We start from the raw sequence: 18,693 nt of genomic DNA, 5'->3' as shown, positions 1-18,693 counted from the left end.
CCCCCCGCCCCCCACCGCAATGTTTGTTTTCGGGGCAATATGAACAACATGAATTTTATGTCCAACCCCAACTTCCCCCCAACCTCACAACCAATAGGTATAGTTTTCCCCGCCCTGATAATTTTATTCCTCCCCCTCCCCACCAGTGTCTTGCCTGGGAACTCTAACGGAGATCCAAAGGCGCGCGAGTTGTAGCTGGTTGGCTGTAAAATTGGTGTGGGACAGCCGGCAGCGGCATGTAGGTTAATTTGCATTTCAATTTATCTAATTTCAATATTGTAATGAAAGACCCGCCAACAAGTGGCAGGGGGGCCACACAGAGGCCACACCGCCGCCTCTAATATCCGGCAGGACCTTCTCGGTGTCGTGGGTCAAGGTGGGCTGCTCCCGCTAACATTTTACGTGCCGCCCCGCCATGACCCGCCTCCCCTCCCCCCACAGCGCCGAGGGGCTGGTAAAATTCAGCCCAATATCACCGCAGGGAGGAGGATAAGCAAGCACATGTATGTCAGGTAGTAGGGACAGTGATGGATGAAAGGGATAGTGAAGATGAGGCAGAAGGAGGCCTAGACGATTCCCAAATTGAATCTCCTACTATCCGGTTAGCTAATACTGAATTGCGAGGGAGATTAGACACTATGCTTTCATATTTAGATACAGAACAACATGAAGACCTAACAAGACTACTCATTATTTAAAAGGAGTCTGTAGGGACAAACCCAGATGTACCACCTTAGCCATACATGATGTGAATGTAGGGGAATCCTTTCCTAGAATTCAGCATCCTTATTGCTTAAGTCCAGAGAAACAGGCCCAGGTAAAAGCAGAAATCCAATACATGATGGAAAACCACCTAACTGAATCCAGTCAAAGCAGCTGGAGTTCCCCAGTCGAGTTAGCGCCTAAACCTAACTATTCAACTAGATTTTGCATAGACTACAGAAAGATTAATGCAGTAACAAAGGCAGACTGCTACTCAATTCCTCACTTGGAAGATTGTATTGACAGAGTTGGCAGTGCCACATTTCTTACCAAAATAGATTATTTATTTATTTATTTAGAGATACAGCACTGAAACAGGCCCTTTGGCCCACCGAGTCTGTGCCAACCATCAACCACCCATTTATACCAATCCTACATTAATCCCATATTCTCTACCGCATCCCCACAATTCTCCTACCACCCACCTACACTAGGGGCAATTTACAATGTCCAATTTACCTATCAATCTGCAAGTCTTTGGCTGTGGGAGGAAACCAGAGCACCCGGCAGAAACCCACGCGGCCACAGGGAGAACTTGCAAACTCCGCACAGGCAGTACCCAGAATCGAACCTGGGTTGCTGGAGTGGTGAGGCTGTGGTGCTAGCCACTGCGCCGCCCAAATATGTTAAAGGGATACTGGCAGATTCCTTTAACACCCCAAGCTAAAGAAATATTGGCCTTTGTTGCACCAGACGGTCTTTTACAATGCCGAGTGATGCCATTTGGGCTCAAAAATGCCCCACCCAGCCACTTTTCAGCGACTAATGAACCAAGTGATAGTCAGTGTTCAAAAGTATGTGGTTTACCTTGATGATGTGCTGGTATAGGGTGATACTTGGAAAGACCACTTGGAACAACTGGAAGCTCTATTTAAAAAATTACAGTCAGCTGATTTGGTGATAAATCTTGCCAAAAGTGAATTTGTAAAAGTATGGGTAACCTACCTAGGGCATGTAGTTGGGCAAGGACAAGTGTTGCCAAGAACAGCAAAAGTACAAGCACTTATGGAGTTCCCTGCCCCAAGGCTAAATGACAAATCATGAGGTTTTTGAGGATATGTGGTTTCTACCATAAGCTTGTACCAAATTTTAGCACTATAGCTGCTCCACTGACGGATGTGCTACAAAAAAAGCCAAAATACTGTGGTCAGGGGAGTGCCAAGCATCTTTTGAAAGGCTGAAAGCCATTTTGATGAATGACCCAGTGTTGGCTGCCCCAAATTTCACTAAGCCCTTCAAGGTAGCAATTGATGCTAGTGACCTGGGGGTCGGTGCAGCCCTGTTACAAGACGCTAAATTGGGCATAGAAAGGCTAGTTGGATACTTTTCCAAAAAGCTAACTCGACACCAAAGGAGATACTCAACAGTGGGAAAAAGAAACTCTTAAACATTTTGAAGTCTAAGTCTGCCATAACTACAGAGAGACACTGGTATATACTGATCATAACCCCCCCCCAGCCTTTGAGGAAAAATTCAAAAACCAGAATGCCAGACTATTTTGATGGAGTTTACTATTGCAGCCCTATTACTTAAAGATTATCCACATTGCCGGGAAAAATAATGTAATTGCTGATGCTTTGTCTAGAATTTAAATTTGCTTTGAGTTATCGGAGTACAAAAATGGTACAAAGCAGAACTGTATTAGTTGCAGGTAAAAAGTGAATGAGAATGAGTATGTAAATGTGGACGCCAGACCAAAGGACAACTGATATCCTTCCATATCTTCTTGGTTTCCTTCAAGAATTAACAAGTATTTGGCCAAAGTTTTTTTTTTGTCTTTTCGTAAAGTGAATCTCTGCAGAGAAAACGTCTTTATTTTTATTTTAACTGGCGTATGTGGAATATCTATTTATATTCATATTTCAAACTGTGTGTTAATGCTTTGCATCTTTACTGGATAAGTCTTGTTTTATAGTAAACTGATAATTTTGTTGTTTGTAAAGAAACCTAGTTGGTGTATTTTATTCTGGGATAAAAATAGGGTATATGATTGTCTGTATCAGGAGCTGGATAAACATTTAAATATATATTATGACCTGTGGAGAAGTGGAACTAGAGAAAGACAGTGCACTCCTCCCACCTCGGTCGTCACAACACAGTGATAAACTTCTGAGTAAAGGATGGCAAACCTCTGGAATAATATATGAAGCAGGGCTATATGGATGAACCAAATAGGACTGTGTAGCCATCCTCATCGTATAGGGTCAATTTTCAACTGCAGGCTGACTTTCTTTGCGTACAAAACAGGAGGCAGGCATAGGAAAACCTAGTGGGCACCTTGGATGCCCAATTGAGTGTCTGATTCAATTTTCAGGCAGAACTTTAAATAGACGCTCAGTACTCTTGCCCAAAAATATGCAAATCAAGACTGCACACTGATTGCAGGAATCCATTCGCAATTTTAATGTGCAAATTGACATCGCAAACTATGCACGCTAGTCCCAATTGTACCAAGCATTAAGTGACCTAATAAGCGGTCTGTAAAGGGACTGCTGGAAGCTGAGCAGGAAATAGTAAATTTTACATAAAGACTTTAGTGGGACCAGGAGCAGCATTCCACTCAACAGTTATCATGTACTATCTTTGACTCCATTGCCTATACATTAACAATCTTGACCTCACATTTTTTTCTTACCTCAAGTACAACTCAGATATCATCACTGCGAAAGTTACTGCAAAAAGCATATTTTCCTCTTTCATTGTACAAACTTACTTTCCTCTTAACAATTCTTTATTCCCTAAAGATGCCAAATTTGTCTGAAAATTGAAGGTAGAGGAGGAAGGAGAAAACTGCCTGAATTTAACAATTTTTAAGTATTAAATCCCTGCAGGGCCACTTTCCCCAAAGTCAACTATAAACCAGCCAGTTTAACCTTGATGGGAGGAAAGCTTTTAGAGACAATAATCTGGGACAAAATTAACAGTCACTTGGACAACTGTGGATTAAGGAAAGCCAGCACAGATTTGTTAAAAGCAAATTGTGTTCAACTAACTTGGTTAAGTTTTTGATGAAGTAACAAGTAGGATTAATGAGGGTAATGTGGTTGATATCATGTATTACGGACTTCCAAAAGGCATTTGATAAAGTGTCACAAAATAGGCTTGCCAACAAAGTTGAAGCCCGTGGAATAAAAGGGACAGTGGCAGCATGGATATGAAGTTGCCTGAGTGACGGAAAACAGAGAGTAGTGGTAAATGGTTGATTTTCAGACTGGAGGAAGGTATACTGGGTCAGTACTAGGACAACTGCTTTTCTTGATATATATTAATGACTTAGACTTGGGTATACAGGGCACAATTGTAAAATTTGCAGGTGACACAAAATTTGGAAGTACAGTGAACTGTGAGGAGGATAGTGATAGACATCAAGAGAACACAGACAGACTGGTGGAATGGGCAGACATGTGGCAGATAACATTTAAGACAGAGCAGTGCGAAGTGATACATTTTGGGAGGAAGAATGAGGAGAGGCAATATAAAATAAAGGATACAATTCTGAAGAGGTGCAGGAACAGTGAGACCTGGGGGTATATGTGCATAAATCATTGAAAGTGGTAGGGTAGGTTGAGTATGTGGTTAAAAAGGCATATGGGATTCCTGGGCTTTAAGTAGAGGTATTGAGCCCAAAAGAATGGAAGTTATGCTGAACCTTTATCAAACTCTCGTTAGGCCACAACTAGAGTATTGCACACAATTTTAATCACTATGCTTGAAGGAGGATGTGAGGGTCCTTAAGAGGATGCAGAGGAGGAGATTTACCAGAATGGGTCCAGGGATGAGGGATTTTAGCTACAAGTTAGGTTGGAGAAGCTGGGACCATTTTTCTTAAAGCAAAGAAGGTTGAGGGGAGATTTGATAGAGGGGTGAAAGATTCTGACAGGTTTAGATAAGGCAGACAAAGAAAATCTGTTCCCATTAGCTGTGGTATAAGGACTAGGGAACACAGATTTAAGGTTTTGGCCAAGAGATGCAGGGGGATGTGAAGAAGAACTTTTTTACGCTAGGAGTGTTAATGACCTGGAACTCGCTGCCTACGAGGGTGTTGGAAGCAGAGCTGATGAATGATTTCAAAAGGAAATTGAGGGCACTTGAGGGAAATAAACTTGCAGGGCTCCAGGGATAGAGCGGGGGTAATAGAGCTGACTGGATTGCTCTACAGAGAGCTGGCATGGTCTCAATGGGCCGAATGGCCTCCTTCTTCAAAAAAGCATCAGTTGTATTTTTCCTCAACAGTTTTTCACAGCTGTCACCAGTATCTGGATCCAACAGTAAATATTCTTCCAAGGGATTAAAATACATATTACGGGGACCTACATGTTCTCATCCTAACACCATATAATGCATGTTACACATTACACATGATCATTTAACTACAAATTTAATTGTCATAACAGCATCATTTTCCTGGTTAAAGTTACAGTAATAAAATTGTACTGGATACTTCAGCAGCTTTTTATAGCATTAGCATTCCTTTCAACATAACAGTTTACAAGCTGAAGGTGTAAAAAACAGGCTAGCATAGGGAGACATACATTTTTGGGTAAAATATATATTCAGATATTCTGGAATGGTAGCTCTGCAACTCAGCATTTGAAGGGAAAGTTAAAAAAAATTTGGAAGAGCATTTTCTGAAAGTCTATGCATTTACAGAGCATGCCTTAGAATGCGTCCACACACACATGCTTACTAAGAAATCAATAAATTCCCATGCTTGTCTCATTAATGCTGCTTCATATTAATTTTTTACTCACTTACAGTGCATTTTCCTTGTCTGCTGTATTTTCTGCCATTTTCGGCCACTGTGTAGATGTAAATAAAATTGTCATGGGATCCCACCGCCAAGTAATTACCATCTATAAATGAAATAAAAGGTATTCAATTATACATACATTAGCAAATGACAAAAATGCATTTTCAGCACATCAAGCTCCCTGGGAATATCTAAGACAAGAACTGTTGCTGAGCATACTAGATAAACTGGTTAGCAGTTTGAACAACAGTATTAAGCAATTTACTGAAATGAAGTGGTGAGTTTTTCCTCCATATATTCACATGCTTCACTTCTATTGTGGGTTGCTTGCCATAATACAATCTGGCGCACAAACAATGCCATAATTGGCATCAATGTTGCTCTGAGATCAGCTAGTGAGAGTTCCAATTTAAGCCAAATTTGCCCATTCAGAAAAATGAAACCGGAATTATCCAACTGGTCTTAAGCTCAACTAAATACCTTGATTTCTCCTTACCTTGGAAGCTATTTATCTTTGGTTTTGAACTTTTGGTGAACCCTGGGACAGTGACAGTGCTATCTTTATACTTCTGGGAGTTGAGTTCAAGTCATTATAGGAAGGATGTGGAAGCTTTGGAAAGGGTGCAGAGGAGATTTACTAGGATGTTGCCTGGTATGGAGGGAAGGTCTTACGAGGAAAGGCTGAGGGACTTGAGGTTGTTTTCGTTGGAGAGAAGGAGGAGGAGAGGTGACTTAATAGAGACATATAAGATAATCAGAGGGTTAGATAGGGTGGATAGTGAGAGTCTTTTTCCTCGGATGGTGATGGCAAACACGAGGGGACATAGCTTTAAGTTGAGGGGTGATAGATATAGGACAGATGTTAGAGGTAGTTTCTTTACTCAGAGAGTAGTAGGGGCATGGAACGCCCTGCCTGCAACAGTAGTAGACTCGTCAACTTTAAGGGCATTTAAGTGGTCATTGGATAGACATATGGATGAAAATGGAATAGTGTAGGTCAGATGGTTTCACAGGTCGGCGCAACATCGAGGGCCGAAGGGCCTGTACTGCGCTGTAATGTTCTAATTCTAATTCTAAATTGGGGAAGAGCACAATTCATGCCTGCCCTATGTTATTGAGGGTTGACCAAGCCATAAAATTATGCTCATCCAAGAAATTAAGAAATCAAAGCAGAATATGCTAGAAATATTCAGCAGGTTACGAAGCATCTGTGGAGACAGAAACAAAGATAATGTTTCAGGACCTGACGAAAGTTCATTGACATAACCTGAAACGTTTCAGGCCCTGGTCTGTTGTTCCACAATAGTTATTACTCATATTGCCCTTAAAAATGCAGTTACACCTGATTAAATAAGGTGCAACTTTTTATAGGATTTCTAACAGTGATATGGGAGCAAAAAAGGGAAAGTTCTCACCACATCAATCAATTATTGGCTTGTGGGGGGGAGGGGGTGCGCAACAGCAGGCACAACACAGCCTGTGTTGGAGGAGTGAGTGGCAAACCTCAACTTCAGGATTTCTGCGTTAAATCCTGAACTTGTGGTTAGTTTCAGAGGTGTAATGATGGCAAACACTGACAGTTCTCTGTCAAACGCCCACGCCACAAAATTTGGGCCTTTATTTTTCTCTCCATAGATGCTGCATGACCTGCAGAGTATTTCCAGCATTTTCTATTTTTACTTCAGATTGCCAGCATTTGCAGTATTTTGTTTCCCCCCCCCACTCATTTTAAGAAGTTGGATGAGCTCCAAGCATTAGAAAAGTTTCAGGTTGAGAGTTTGCCCATGGGGATTGGCAGATGGGAAATAGGATTTTGCTGCAGGAATTAAAGGTTAGCAATGTTCTAAATTGCCAACAATATCTTAGTTTTTGCTGCACCAAAGCAATTTCCTAACCTAAAACTCTCTAACAAGCCTCAACTTTATGAATTCTACTGTAAAAGAAAACTGCAGCTGGAGGTTAATAAAGGAGTGAGGCCTCTTTGGAACAGTGATTTGCAAGGCTCCAAAGAGATTTACTTGGGCCCACCAGTTAATACCAACACCAAAACCCCGCACATGCTCTTCAATGCAAGAAAAAGTTTAATGACAAAATCAGAACTGACAAGGTAAGAATGTTTGCCAACACCTTCTAAGAATGTACTATACTAAGCATACCTGCCACTTACATTTACTTTCCTCCCATACTCTGTTCAAGTGTATGAATTGGTTATCAATGCCCATGAAGGAGTGCAGCACACCTTACTGGCCCAGCTTTCATTTGAAAATATTTCTTCACTCACTCTTTTACATGCATTTACTCCACAAACGGTTTGCAAGAATGCAGTTACTAGGTGCATTCACCTATCATCAGGGCCATCATAGGCTATGTACTGATATGTATTTTACTGTAGCTTCTAAGAACAAAAGGCAATTCCAACTTTTTGCATTCTTTTTCAAGAGAGCACATAATTGTTGAGAAATGAGATAGGAAAAGGTTCCCCAAATTTCAGACTTCTAACTCCCTATGAGGGAGGACCAAGGGTATGTGCCAACTGACGATTTGTCATGATTCTCTTTTTCTTGTACACTGCATTAATTGTCAGAAACAATATTATAATGTCCATCAGAGTTCAAAAAGGAGCAGAAGTGAGGGAGAATCACCAGTCAGCGTGCAGCACCGAGGGAAGAGCAGACAGTGTTCAAAAGGGAGCAGCAGTAAGGGAGAATCACCAGGCACCATGCAGCAGTAAGGGCGAAGCAAACACCAGAAGATTCTTGGAATTCTGATAAAGTAATGTCAACATTGGCATCACAGCAAATATTCAGCAGGAGCTCCGAGGATGAGTAAATTGGGTGAGTAAACAGCAAGTAATTTATCTATTTAACAAAAGCAGTCTTCAATCAGCAGGCGAGCCCAGAGGTAAGGGAGTGCAAGGCGATTGGTAAGTAGCTGGTTAAGTTTTTTTTTTAAATTGAAAAGAGAGGGTGCTGCATGCCAGAGTGCAGATTCAAAAGAGTGGGAGCCGAGTGCCACAGCACAGATTGGAAAGAACAGGAGCTAAGAGCCAGAGTGGAGACTGAAAACAGCGGGAGCTGAGAGCCAGAGTGAGATTAGGAGCTGGAATTTCAAAATCAACAAAGAAAAAAAAAATCAAAGACTGACTTTGCAAGTAGGTTGGTGAAGTTTACAGTTTTCTAGTCTCTAAGCTAGGAAACTTGCTAATATTTTACTAAATTAGTAACTTAAACTAGATAAGCAAATTAATAGAACTAAAATAATCAATTCAATTTAAAAAACTAATTAACTGATCTTAATAAATTAATATGGTTAGATAGATGCAGGGCAGTTGGGCTGTCCTAACTGCAGCACCTGAGAGTTTGTGGTCAGCACTGCAATCCCAGACAACCATATATGCAGCAAATGTCTGCAGCTCGCGGCACTTAGGCTCAGAGTTGTTGAGCTGAAGACATTGCGGGGGAACAGGGAGAGGGAGAGTTACCTGGACACTTTGTTGCAGGAGGCATTCACACCCTTAGCTAAATATTTTAGAGTTGGTCAATGGTCAGGGGTAGGAGGATATGACTGCGAGTCAGGCAGGTATGGGGATCCAGAATGTGGTGCTGGTGGAGACTCAGCCTTTGACCAATAGGTACAAATTTGAAGAACAAATTTAACAGTCACTTGGACAAGGGTAGATTAAATAAGGAAACCCAGCACGGATTTGTTCAAGGCAAATTGTGTTCAATGAACTGAGTTTTTGATGAGGTAACAGAGAGGGTTGATGTGGTAATGCAGTTGGTGTGTTGTATATGGACTTCCAAAGGCATTTGATAAAATGCTACATGCATAATAGGCTTGTCAGCAAAGTTGAGGCCCATGGAATAAAAGGGAGAGTGGTGGCATGGATACAAAGTTTGCTGAATGACAGGAAACAGAGAGTAGTGGTAAATGGTTGTTTTTCAGACTGGAGGAAGATATACAGTGGTGTTCCCCAGAGGTTAGTACTAGGACCACTAATTTTCTTGATATACATAACTGATTTGACTTGGGTGTACAAGCACAATTTCAAATTTACAGATGACACAAAACTTGGATATATTGTGAACTGTTAGGAGGATATTGATAGACTTCAAGAGGACACAGACAGGCTGGCGGAATGGGTGGACAAGTGGGAGATGAAATTTAATGCAGAGAAATGTCAAGCGATACACATTTTAGCAGGAAGAACGAGGAGAGACAATATAAGAGAAATGGTGCAATTCTAAAGGGGGCGGAGGCACAGACAGACCTGCGGGTATGTATGCACAAATCAGCGAAGGTGACAGGGCAGGTTGAGAAAGTATTTAAAAAGGCATATGGGATTCCTGGGCTTTATAAATAGAGGCAGAGCATACAAAATCAAAGGAGGTTATGATGAACTTTTATAAAACACTGGTTCCGCCTCAGCTGGTGTATTGTGTCCAATTCTGGGCACCACACTCTAGAAAGGATGTGAAGACTTTAGAGAGCACGCAGAAAAGATTCACGAGACTGGTTCCAGGGATGAGGGACTTCAGTTACAAGGATTGTTCTATTTGGAGGAGAGAAAGTTGAGAGGAGATTTGATAGAGGTATTCAAAATAGTGGAGAGGTCGAGAACCAGAGACTACAGATTTAAGGTGATTGACAAAAGAACCAAAGGCGACATGACAAAACATTATTCTATGCAACAAGTGGTTAGGATCTGGAATGCACTGCCTGAGAGGGTAGTGGGGGCAGATTCAATCGTGGTTTTCAAAAGAGAATTGGATAAGCACCTGAAGAGAAAGCAGGGGAGTGGGATAAGCTAAATTGATCTTGCAGAGAGCCGACACAGACATGATGGCCGAATGGCCTCCTGTGTTGTAACCATTCTATTGTTCGACCAAAATCCTGGGGGTTACCATTTACTGAAAACTTAACTGGATCAACCACATAAATACAGTGGTTCCAAAAGCAAGTCAGAGATTGGAATTCTGCAGCAAGCTTCACTTCCTGACTCCCAAAGCCTTTCCATCATTTACAAGGCACGTCAGGAATATGAAGGAATACTCCCCACTTGCCTGGATGAGTGCAGCTCCAACAACACTCAAGAAGCTTGACACCATCTGGGTCAAAGCAGCCCATCCGCTACCTTAAGCATTCACTCCCTCCACCACTGGTAGTCAGTGGCAGCAGTGTATACCATCTACAAAATTCACTGCAAAAGGCTCCTTTGACAGCACCTTACAAACGTGTGACCTCTACGACCAAGAAGGAAGTGCACATGGGAACACCACCTGAAAGTTCCCCTACAAGTCACACACCATCCTGACTTGGAAATATATCGACATTCCTTCACTGTTGCTGGGTCAAAATCCTGGAATGCCCTTCCTAACAGCACTATGCTGTACCTAAACCACAAGGAATGCAGCGGTTCAAGAAATGGCTCACCACCACCTTCTCAAGGGCAATTAGGGATGGGCAACAAATGCTGGCCTTGCCAGCAATGCCCACATCCTATGAATGAATAAAAGAAAAGATAGGAGAGTAGACAAGCAATGGCTAGCATTTAGAATAAATATATAATTTGCAACAAATATACATTCCTTTAAGGCACAAAACCCCACAGAAAAAGTGGCCCAACTGTGGCTATCAAGAGGAGTGAAAGATAATACTGGATCAAAGGAAAAGGCTTATAATGTTGCCAAAAAGAGTGGTAAGCCCCAAGAATAGGAGGATTTTAGAATTCAGCAAAGAACCACCAAGAAATTGATAAGAGAAAAGAGAATATGAGACTAGTCTAGTAGGAGGAATAAAAAGACTGTAAACCTTTCTATAGTCATACAAATAGGAAGAGGTTAGTGGAACTAAATGTGGGCCCATTAGAGGCAGAGACAGGTGAAATTATAATGGGGAATAAGGAAATGAAAGAGCCATTAAACAAATACTTTGTATCTGTCTTCACAGTGGAAACACAAAAAACATTCTGGAAATAATGGGGAACCAAAGGTCTAGCAGGAATGAGGAACTTAAAGAAATCAGTGCAAGTAAAGAAATAGTACTAAAGGAATTAATGGGACTAAGTGGCGACAAATCCCTTGGACCTGATGACCTGCATCTTAGAGTTTTAAACGAGGTAGCTGCAGAGATAGTGGTGCAGTGGTTTTGATCTTCCAGAATTCCTTAAGATTCTAGAGCAGTTTCCAAGGACTGGAGATCAGTAAGCATAACCCCACTATTTGAGAAAAGGGGAAGTAGGGAGCTATAAGCCAGATAGCCAAACATCAGTAGTAGGCAAAATGCAAAAATCTATTAGGGATGTGGTAACAGGGCATTTGTACAAAATCATAATATGGTTAAGCAGAATCAACGTGGATTTATGAAAGGGAAATTGTGTTTATAAATCTGTTAGGAGAGATTTTCTAAGGACTTAAACTAGTAGGATGGATAAGGGGGAACCAGTGGACGTTGTATATTTGGATATTCAAAAAGCATTCAAAAAGGTGCCATACAAGATTAGGTCTCATGGGATCGGAAGTAATATATTAGCATAGATTGAGGATTGGTTGATGGACAAAAAACAGAGTAGGAATAAGCAGGACTTTTTTTGGGTTGGCAGGCTATAACTAGCAGGGTTGTGCCTCAGCTATTTACAATCTATATTAATGACTTAGATGAGGGGACTGAGTGTAACGTATACAAGTTTGCTGCCGATACAAAGTTTGGTGGGAAAGTAAGCAGTGAGAAGGTTGCAAAGAGGTTGCAGAAAGATACAGACAGATTGGGTGAAGGGGCAACAACATGGCAGATGGAATACAATGTGGCAAAATGTGAAGTTATCCACCTTGGTAGGGAATGTAAAAAAATATAATATTTTTTGAATGGTGAGCGACTGGGAAATGTTTGCATTCAGAGGGACCTGGATGTCTTTGTATATGGATCACAAAGTTAACATGCAGGTACAGCAAGCAATTAGGAAGATAAATGCAACGTTAGCTTTTGTCACAAAGGGACTGGAGTATGAGTAAAGAAGTCTTACTACAATTATACAGGGCATTGGTGAGGCCACACCTGGAGTAGTGTGCAGTTTCGGTCTCCTTCCCTAAGGAATGAGATACCCGCCTTAAAGGAAGTACAGTGAAGGTTCACTAGAAATGTAATATCGCCAAATTTGCAGATGACACAAAACTAGGTGGGAGGGTGAGTTGTGATGAGGATGCAGAGAGGCTTCAGGGTGATTTGGACAAATTGAGTGAGTGGACTAATGCAAGGCAAATACGATATAATGTGGGTAAATGTGACGTTATCCACTTTGGTAGCAAAAACAGGAAGGCAGATTATCTGAATGGCTATAAACTGAGAGAGGGGACTATGAAGCGAGACCTAGGCGTTCTCGTACACCAGTAGCTGAAGGTAAGCACGCAGGTCCAACAGGCGGTAAAAAAGGCAAATGGTATGTTAGCCTTCATAGCGAGAGGATTCGAGTACAGAAGCAGGGATGTCTTGCTGCAATTATACAGGGCCTTGGTGAGGCCACACCTGGAATAGTGTGTGCAGTTTTAGTCTCCTTATCTGAGGAAGTCTGTTCTTGCTCTAAAGGGAGTGCACTGAAGGTTTACCAGACTGATTCCTGGGATGGCGGGACTGATGTATGAGGAGAGATTGAGTCAGTTAGGATTATATTAGCTGGAGTTCAGAAGAGTGAGGGGGGATCTCATAGAAACCTATAAAATTCTAACAGGACTTGACAGGGTAGATGCAGGATGTTCCCGATGGTGGGAGAGTCCAGAACCAGGGGTCATAGTCTAAGGATACAGGGTAAACCTTTCAGGACTGAGATGAGGAGAAATTTCTTCACCCAGAGAGTGGCGAGCCTGTGGAATTTGCTACCATAGAAAGCAATTGATCCCAAAACATTGTATCTTTTCAAGAAGGAGTTGGATATAACTCTTGGGTCTAAAGGGATCAAAGGGTATGGGGAGTAAGTGGTAACAGGTTACGGAGTTTGATGATCAGCCATGATCATAATGAATGGCGGAGCAGGCTCGAAGGGCCGAATGGCCTACTCCTGCTCCTATTTTCTATGTTTCTATGTAGACTGGCTCCTGGGATGAGGGGATCGTTTTAGGAGGAGAGACTGAGCAGACTAGGCCTATTTATATTCCCTGGAATTTAGAATGTGAAGTGATCTAATTGAAACATATAAAATTCTTAAGGAGCTTGAGTACAAGTGAGCAGGACATTACCAGTTAGGAGATCAGGCTGCTTTGCCTCTTGGCTGAACAGCTGAGAGATATGGAGCTCACTGTTCCTCTGTTGAAAGAAAGAGGCTGGTAGAGCAGCAAGCTGTGGTGTAGTCACTGGGGATCATCTCATACAGCATGCTGTAGATGAGCCTCACGTAGAGAAATCTACTAATAGCATGAAGAATAGATTGGAGAATGCTGCGAGAATACTGCAAGCCATGATGGAGTGAATGGAAGCTCTATAGCGAGATCTGCATAATGACCCGTAAAGGTGGTGTGTAATTTCTCAATGAATGCTGAAATTTTGATTGTCCAATACTGTCATTATTTACATCAAAGTAGCAGTTGGCAGGTTTTAAACAGACTCAAAATGGTTTGAAATTGAATTTCAAGATCAGTTCACTGACAAACCTTCATGTGTGGATGGGCCTGTGGAGCACAATAGTGGGAGTAGACAAGTGAGTGCAGTCAAATTTAAAGGCACGAGACAACTGTAGGAATGTCTCAACATGGGGACAAAATCCTGAAAGTCTCTGGACAGCCAGAAAGGCATCTTTCCCAATGTTGAAGAAACAAGAAAAAGTGAAGAGAAAAGAAATACAGGTATATGTATGAGTCTGTAGGTCAATGACAGAGCAGCACAATACCAAATTCTCTGTTTGATGGCTACAAAAGGAGGGGTGGTGCTGCATGAGGTGGTGCCAAAAGAACGGTCCTCTGTTCAGCCATATTAGTCAGCCTTGCAGGATTCCTTAAAATGGATGGAATAAAATTTCAGGCCAGAGTGGTTATTACTGTTAACACATGAGATACATATTATGTGTATATATACATATACATATATGTAACATATCTCCAACACAGAAGTTCTCGAGGCGGCCAACATCCCCAGCATGTACACCCTACTGAGCCAGCGGCGCTTGAGATGGCTTGGCCATGTGAGCAGCATGGAAGATGGCAGGATCCCCGAGGACACATTGTACAGCGAGCTCGTCACTGGTATCAGACCCACCGGCCGTCCATGTCTCTACTTTAAATAAAAGTGCAAACGCGACATGAAGTCCTGTGACATTGATCACAAGTCGTGGGAGTCAGTTGCCAGTGATCGCCAGAGCTGGTGGGCAGCCATAAAGGTGGGGCTAAAGTGTGGCGAGTCAAAGAGACTTAGCAGTTGGCAGGAAAAAAGACAGAAGCACAAGGGGAGAGCCAACTGTGTAACAGCCCCTACAACCAATTTTATCTGGAACACCTTTGGAAGAGTCTGTCACTCTAGAATTGGCCTTTATAGCCACTCCAGGCGCAGCTTCACAAACCACTGACCACCTCCAGGTGTGTGCCAGACTGGATAAGGTTGTTCTGGCTTTGACAAACTGAACAAATAGACTCAGGCAACCAGGAAACATGCTTCCAGTGTTTGAATTGATACGATTAGGTCTTTCCTCCTCCACAGATCAGTGGCCATGCAGAATGCGTGCCCAGTACTTGTGGCATGGCTGGAATTCACATACATGATGGTGCACATGCAAGTTCTTCTGCTAGTTATATTGGAAGCCTACAGACATGACAGAAAGGAGATAGTGCCTGGTACCGTCTGCAGTAAGAATACAGTCGGGTTTGTCAAAGATAATAACATTAAAGCTGTTCTGCACATAGACGTGTACCTGTCCAAGAATGAGCAAGTGATATTTCTGATCACTGGAAATGACAGCGGAAAATAGGACAGACATTAAAGTAGAACAGAAGTCACACTCTTTTCCACTCCTAGATCCTTGATTTAGGCTAGCAGATCAGACAGCTGTGAAAAAACTCGGGCTGGAAATGTCACACTTTTCCAAACCCTCTAGTTATGTTGGTTGTTTCAATGCAAGTTGAAAAAATTAACAGATATTGGACAGTTTGTTTCCATTTGATTTTGCTTTTGAATAGTTTATTAGTGACGCCCAACTACTTTCACGTCGTTGTTTGAGTGCGGGTTTTCTTAACTCTCAATCAATCCAAGTGAAATATAATTGTATTTTTGATTAAAGACTTAGTATAGATTTTTTTTACATTTGATTTAAAATCTCTGAATTCAAAGGAGTTAGTGAAAGAACAAAAACTTGTATTTATATAGCCCCTTTAAATGTAATAAAATTATGTGACTGTGACAAAGGTAAACTTTACCTCCCCTTCCTTCTTGACCTGTCTGCAGCCTTTGACATGGCTGACCATACCATCCTCCTCCAATGCCTCTCACCTGGTTCCATTCTAATCTATATAATCATAGCTAAAGAATCAGAGGCAATGGCTTAATTTCCTGCTCCCGTCCTGTTACCTCTGCGGTCTCCCAAGAACCTACCCTTGCACCCCACCCCCACTACTCATCTACATGCTACCCCTCAGTGACATCATCCAAAAGCACAGCATTAGTGTGATTAAAATCAGGGATGCTCAAGAGGTCAGAATTACAGGAGGTCAGATATCCCAGAGAGTTGTGGGACTGGAGAAGAGTAAAGAGATAGCGAGGTGCGAGACCATAGAGGAATTAAAAAGGCGGCACAGTGGCGCAGTGGTTAGCACTGCAGCCTCACAGCTCCAGCGACCCTGTTCAATTCTGGGTACTGCCTGTGTGGTGTTTGCAAGTTCTCCCTGTGACCGCGTGCGTTTTCGCCGGGTGCTCCGGTTTCCTCCCAAAGCCAAAGACTTGCAGGTTGATAGGTAAATTGGCCATTATAAATTGCCCCTAGTGTAGGTAGGTGGTAAAGGAAGTGAGGGAAGGTGGGGATGTGGTCGGAATATGGGATTGATGTAGGATTAGTATAAAATGGGTGGTTGATGGTCGGCACAGACTCGGTGGGCCGAAGGGCCTGTTTCAGTGCTGTATCTCTAAATAAATAAATAAGCATTTTAAAATTGAGGTGTTGCTTCTCTGGGAGTCAATGGAGGGTAACAAGCACAGGGGTGATGGGTCAATGGGACTTGATGCTAGTTAGGACACTTGCAGCAGAGTTTTGGATGACCTCATGTTTACAGAGTGAAAAAGGCTGGAGACCAGCCAGAAGTGCATTAGAATAGTCAAGTCTAGAGGTAACAAAAGCAGATAAGCTGAATAAATTATAGATATCAGTTCACATTCTTTATTATATGCCTTTATAAAATAATTAACAGGGCAATTAGCATAATAAGTAAATGCTTATTTTGCATCACTGTAGTCAAAGGCCATTGCTCTGCAACACTAATTTGACAAACCCAGATCGAACAGAAGGAATTTTCACAGTTGTTGGCTGAGTCTGTTAACTCAAAATGCACTAACTACAAAAAATCTCAGGTTTGAAGGAGTGGGATGACCATAGCAAATAGTTTTATTTTTAACTGACAAATCAGCATATTGCTTTGGGTACAAATTAGCAGAGGCTTTGGGCACTCTTGCTTATTCTAATAGTTGAAAGGGAATTGATGGAACAGGAAAAAAAAATCTGATATATCGTAATTTCTTGGAATTACCTGATTATCTATATAAATCTGAGGGTTTTTTTTTTTTGAGTTCGCCACAATTGTGAAGCCTGGTACATTTAAATTAATGGGCAATACTGTGACACAGCCAGCTCTTTGAAATTCGTGCCAATCCTGGAACTGGACTTCCTGTTACCTTCCAAGATTGCAGCTGCACTTCCATTCCCTCCTGGCTTTTCAAGTGCCCAGGCAAGCCAAAAGGCAGGCCCTACACTTAGGGCCTGACCAGGTCATGCAAATTGCAATGGAGCGCATGATGGAGCAATTATATGTTAACTCTGGATAGAGTGGACTTGATGGGTTGAATGACTTTTTAAATTTAAATCTTATGTTCTTATATCAAAGTAACAAACAAAAATCAGCCATCATAAATTGAAGTTGAGAGGGACCATTTTCAGAATGAAGGTTTTCATCAGGAAAACATGTACATGCACATAAATTACATTCCAAACATTATTTTTAGAATGAAGTTCCTTAATTTTTTGGTAATGCAGTTTGTATAATTATGGCTCTGATGTCTATGCTGCATTCTTAATTACAGTCAATCCCAGAACCGGTAATTAGAAGTAAAAAGCAGAGATAAACAGCACAAGAAAGTATTCATGATTACAGACCCAAATTCTCTTAAATAAATATTTGGAAATAAAATGGATTTGTGCAAGGTTTCTTTAATTTAAGCAATGCAATTCGACAAAAGTGATTTATAAGAAAATCAAGTGGAAAGTAATTTGCAATGTCTATATCCACAGTCCAAGTTAAAACCATGCCTTTCAGTAAGAAAAATTATGGGAATAAAATCTGATTAGTTAGAATTATAAATATCTTCTTGGAAACAGCTGAGAAGACAGGCAAATCACCTGGGATGCAAGAATCATATACTATTATTTTCTAAACCTTTAGATAATTGGAGGAAAAATAAGTTCTTATGGGAAAGGTCCATATATTCTGGTACATGGAGGAACACAGTATGTGTAAATCGTATCACTTTTTAAGTAAACTATATACAGGACAATAAAGAAAACTAGAAAGAATAGACATAGCCCTAAATAGTTGATAGCTCAAAAACAATCCTGAATATAGGCTTGATGACATGAAGAGTAGGATCTAGAATAAAAGTGCAGCATGTCAGAAATTAAGCTGCAGATTTACTCAAATTTCAATTTTATTATGCCGATGAAAAAAAAATTAGTGTGTAGCAGTGCTAAATTTAGAAGATACTTAAAGGAAATGCAAGTACTGAAGACACAATTTATCTTCTAGTAGGATCTGGGAGCATGCCACCTCCTTAAAGAAATGCTTGGTTTTCACCAGTTTTTGTACATTTTCTGGTGTTTTGGAGCTTACTATAGTTCTGTATCTAAAGTCAAAGATAACTTCTCTTGGATGAATTAGATGTTTTCAATATGAAAATTAAAGTAGTTGCATGGACTTCAATATAGTTTTATAGGGTTCAGTTTCTTT

General features: G+C 41.3%; 1 protein-coding gene across 6 annotated transcripts in view; it reads right to left on the bottom strand.

Moving 5' to 3' along the window:
- LOC137376482 (echinoderm microtubule-associated protein-like 4) overlaps nt 1-18,693 on the bottom strand; it is a 465,004-nt gene that overhangs the window by 27,322 nt on the left and 418,989 nt on the right. For all 6 annotated transcript variants that reach the window (XM_068045141.1, XM_068045140.1, XM_068045139.1 and 3 more), the window contains one exon: nt 5,518-5,615. In XM_068045141.1, the coding sequence (XP_067901242.1) occupies nt 5,518-5,615 (98 nt within the window). The remainder of the gene's footprint in view (nt 1-5,517; nt 5,616-18,693) is intronic.

This window comes from Heterodontus francisci, chromosome 13, assembly GCF_036365525.1.
Source record: "Heterodontus francisci isolate sHetFra1 chromosome 13, sHetFra1.hap1, whole genome shotgun sequence".
Classification (NCBI taxonomy): domain Eukaryota; kingdom Metazoa; phylum Chordata; class Chondrichthyes; order Heterodontiformes; family Heterodontidae; genus Heterodontus; species Heterodontus francisci.
This window is presented reverse-complemented; position numbering and strand designations above follow the sequence as displayed.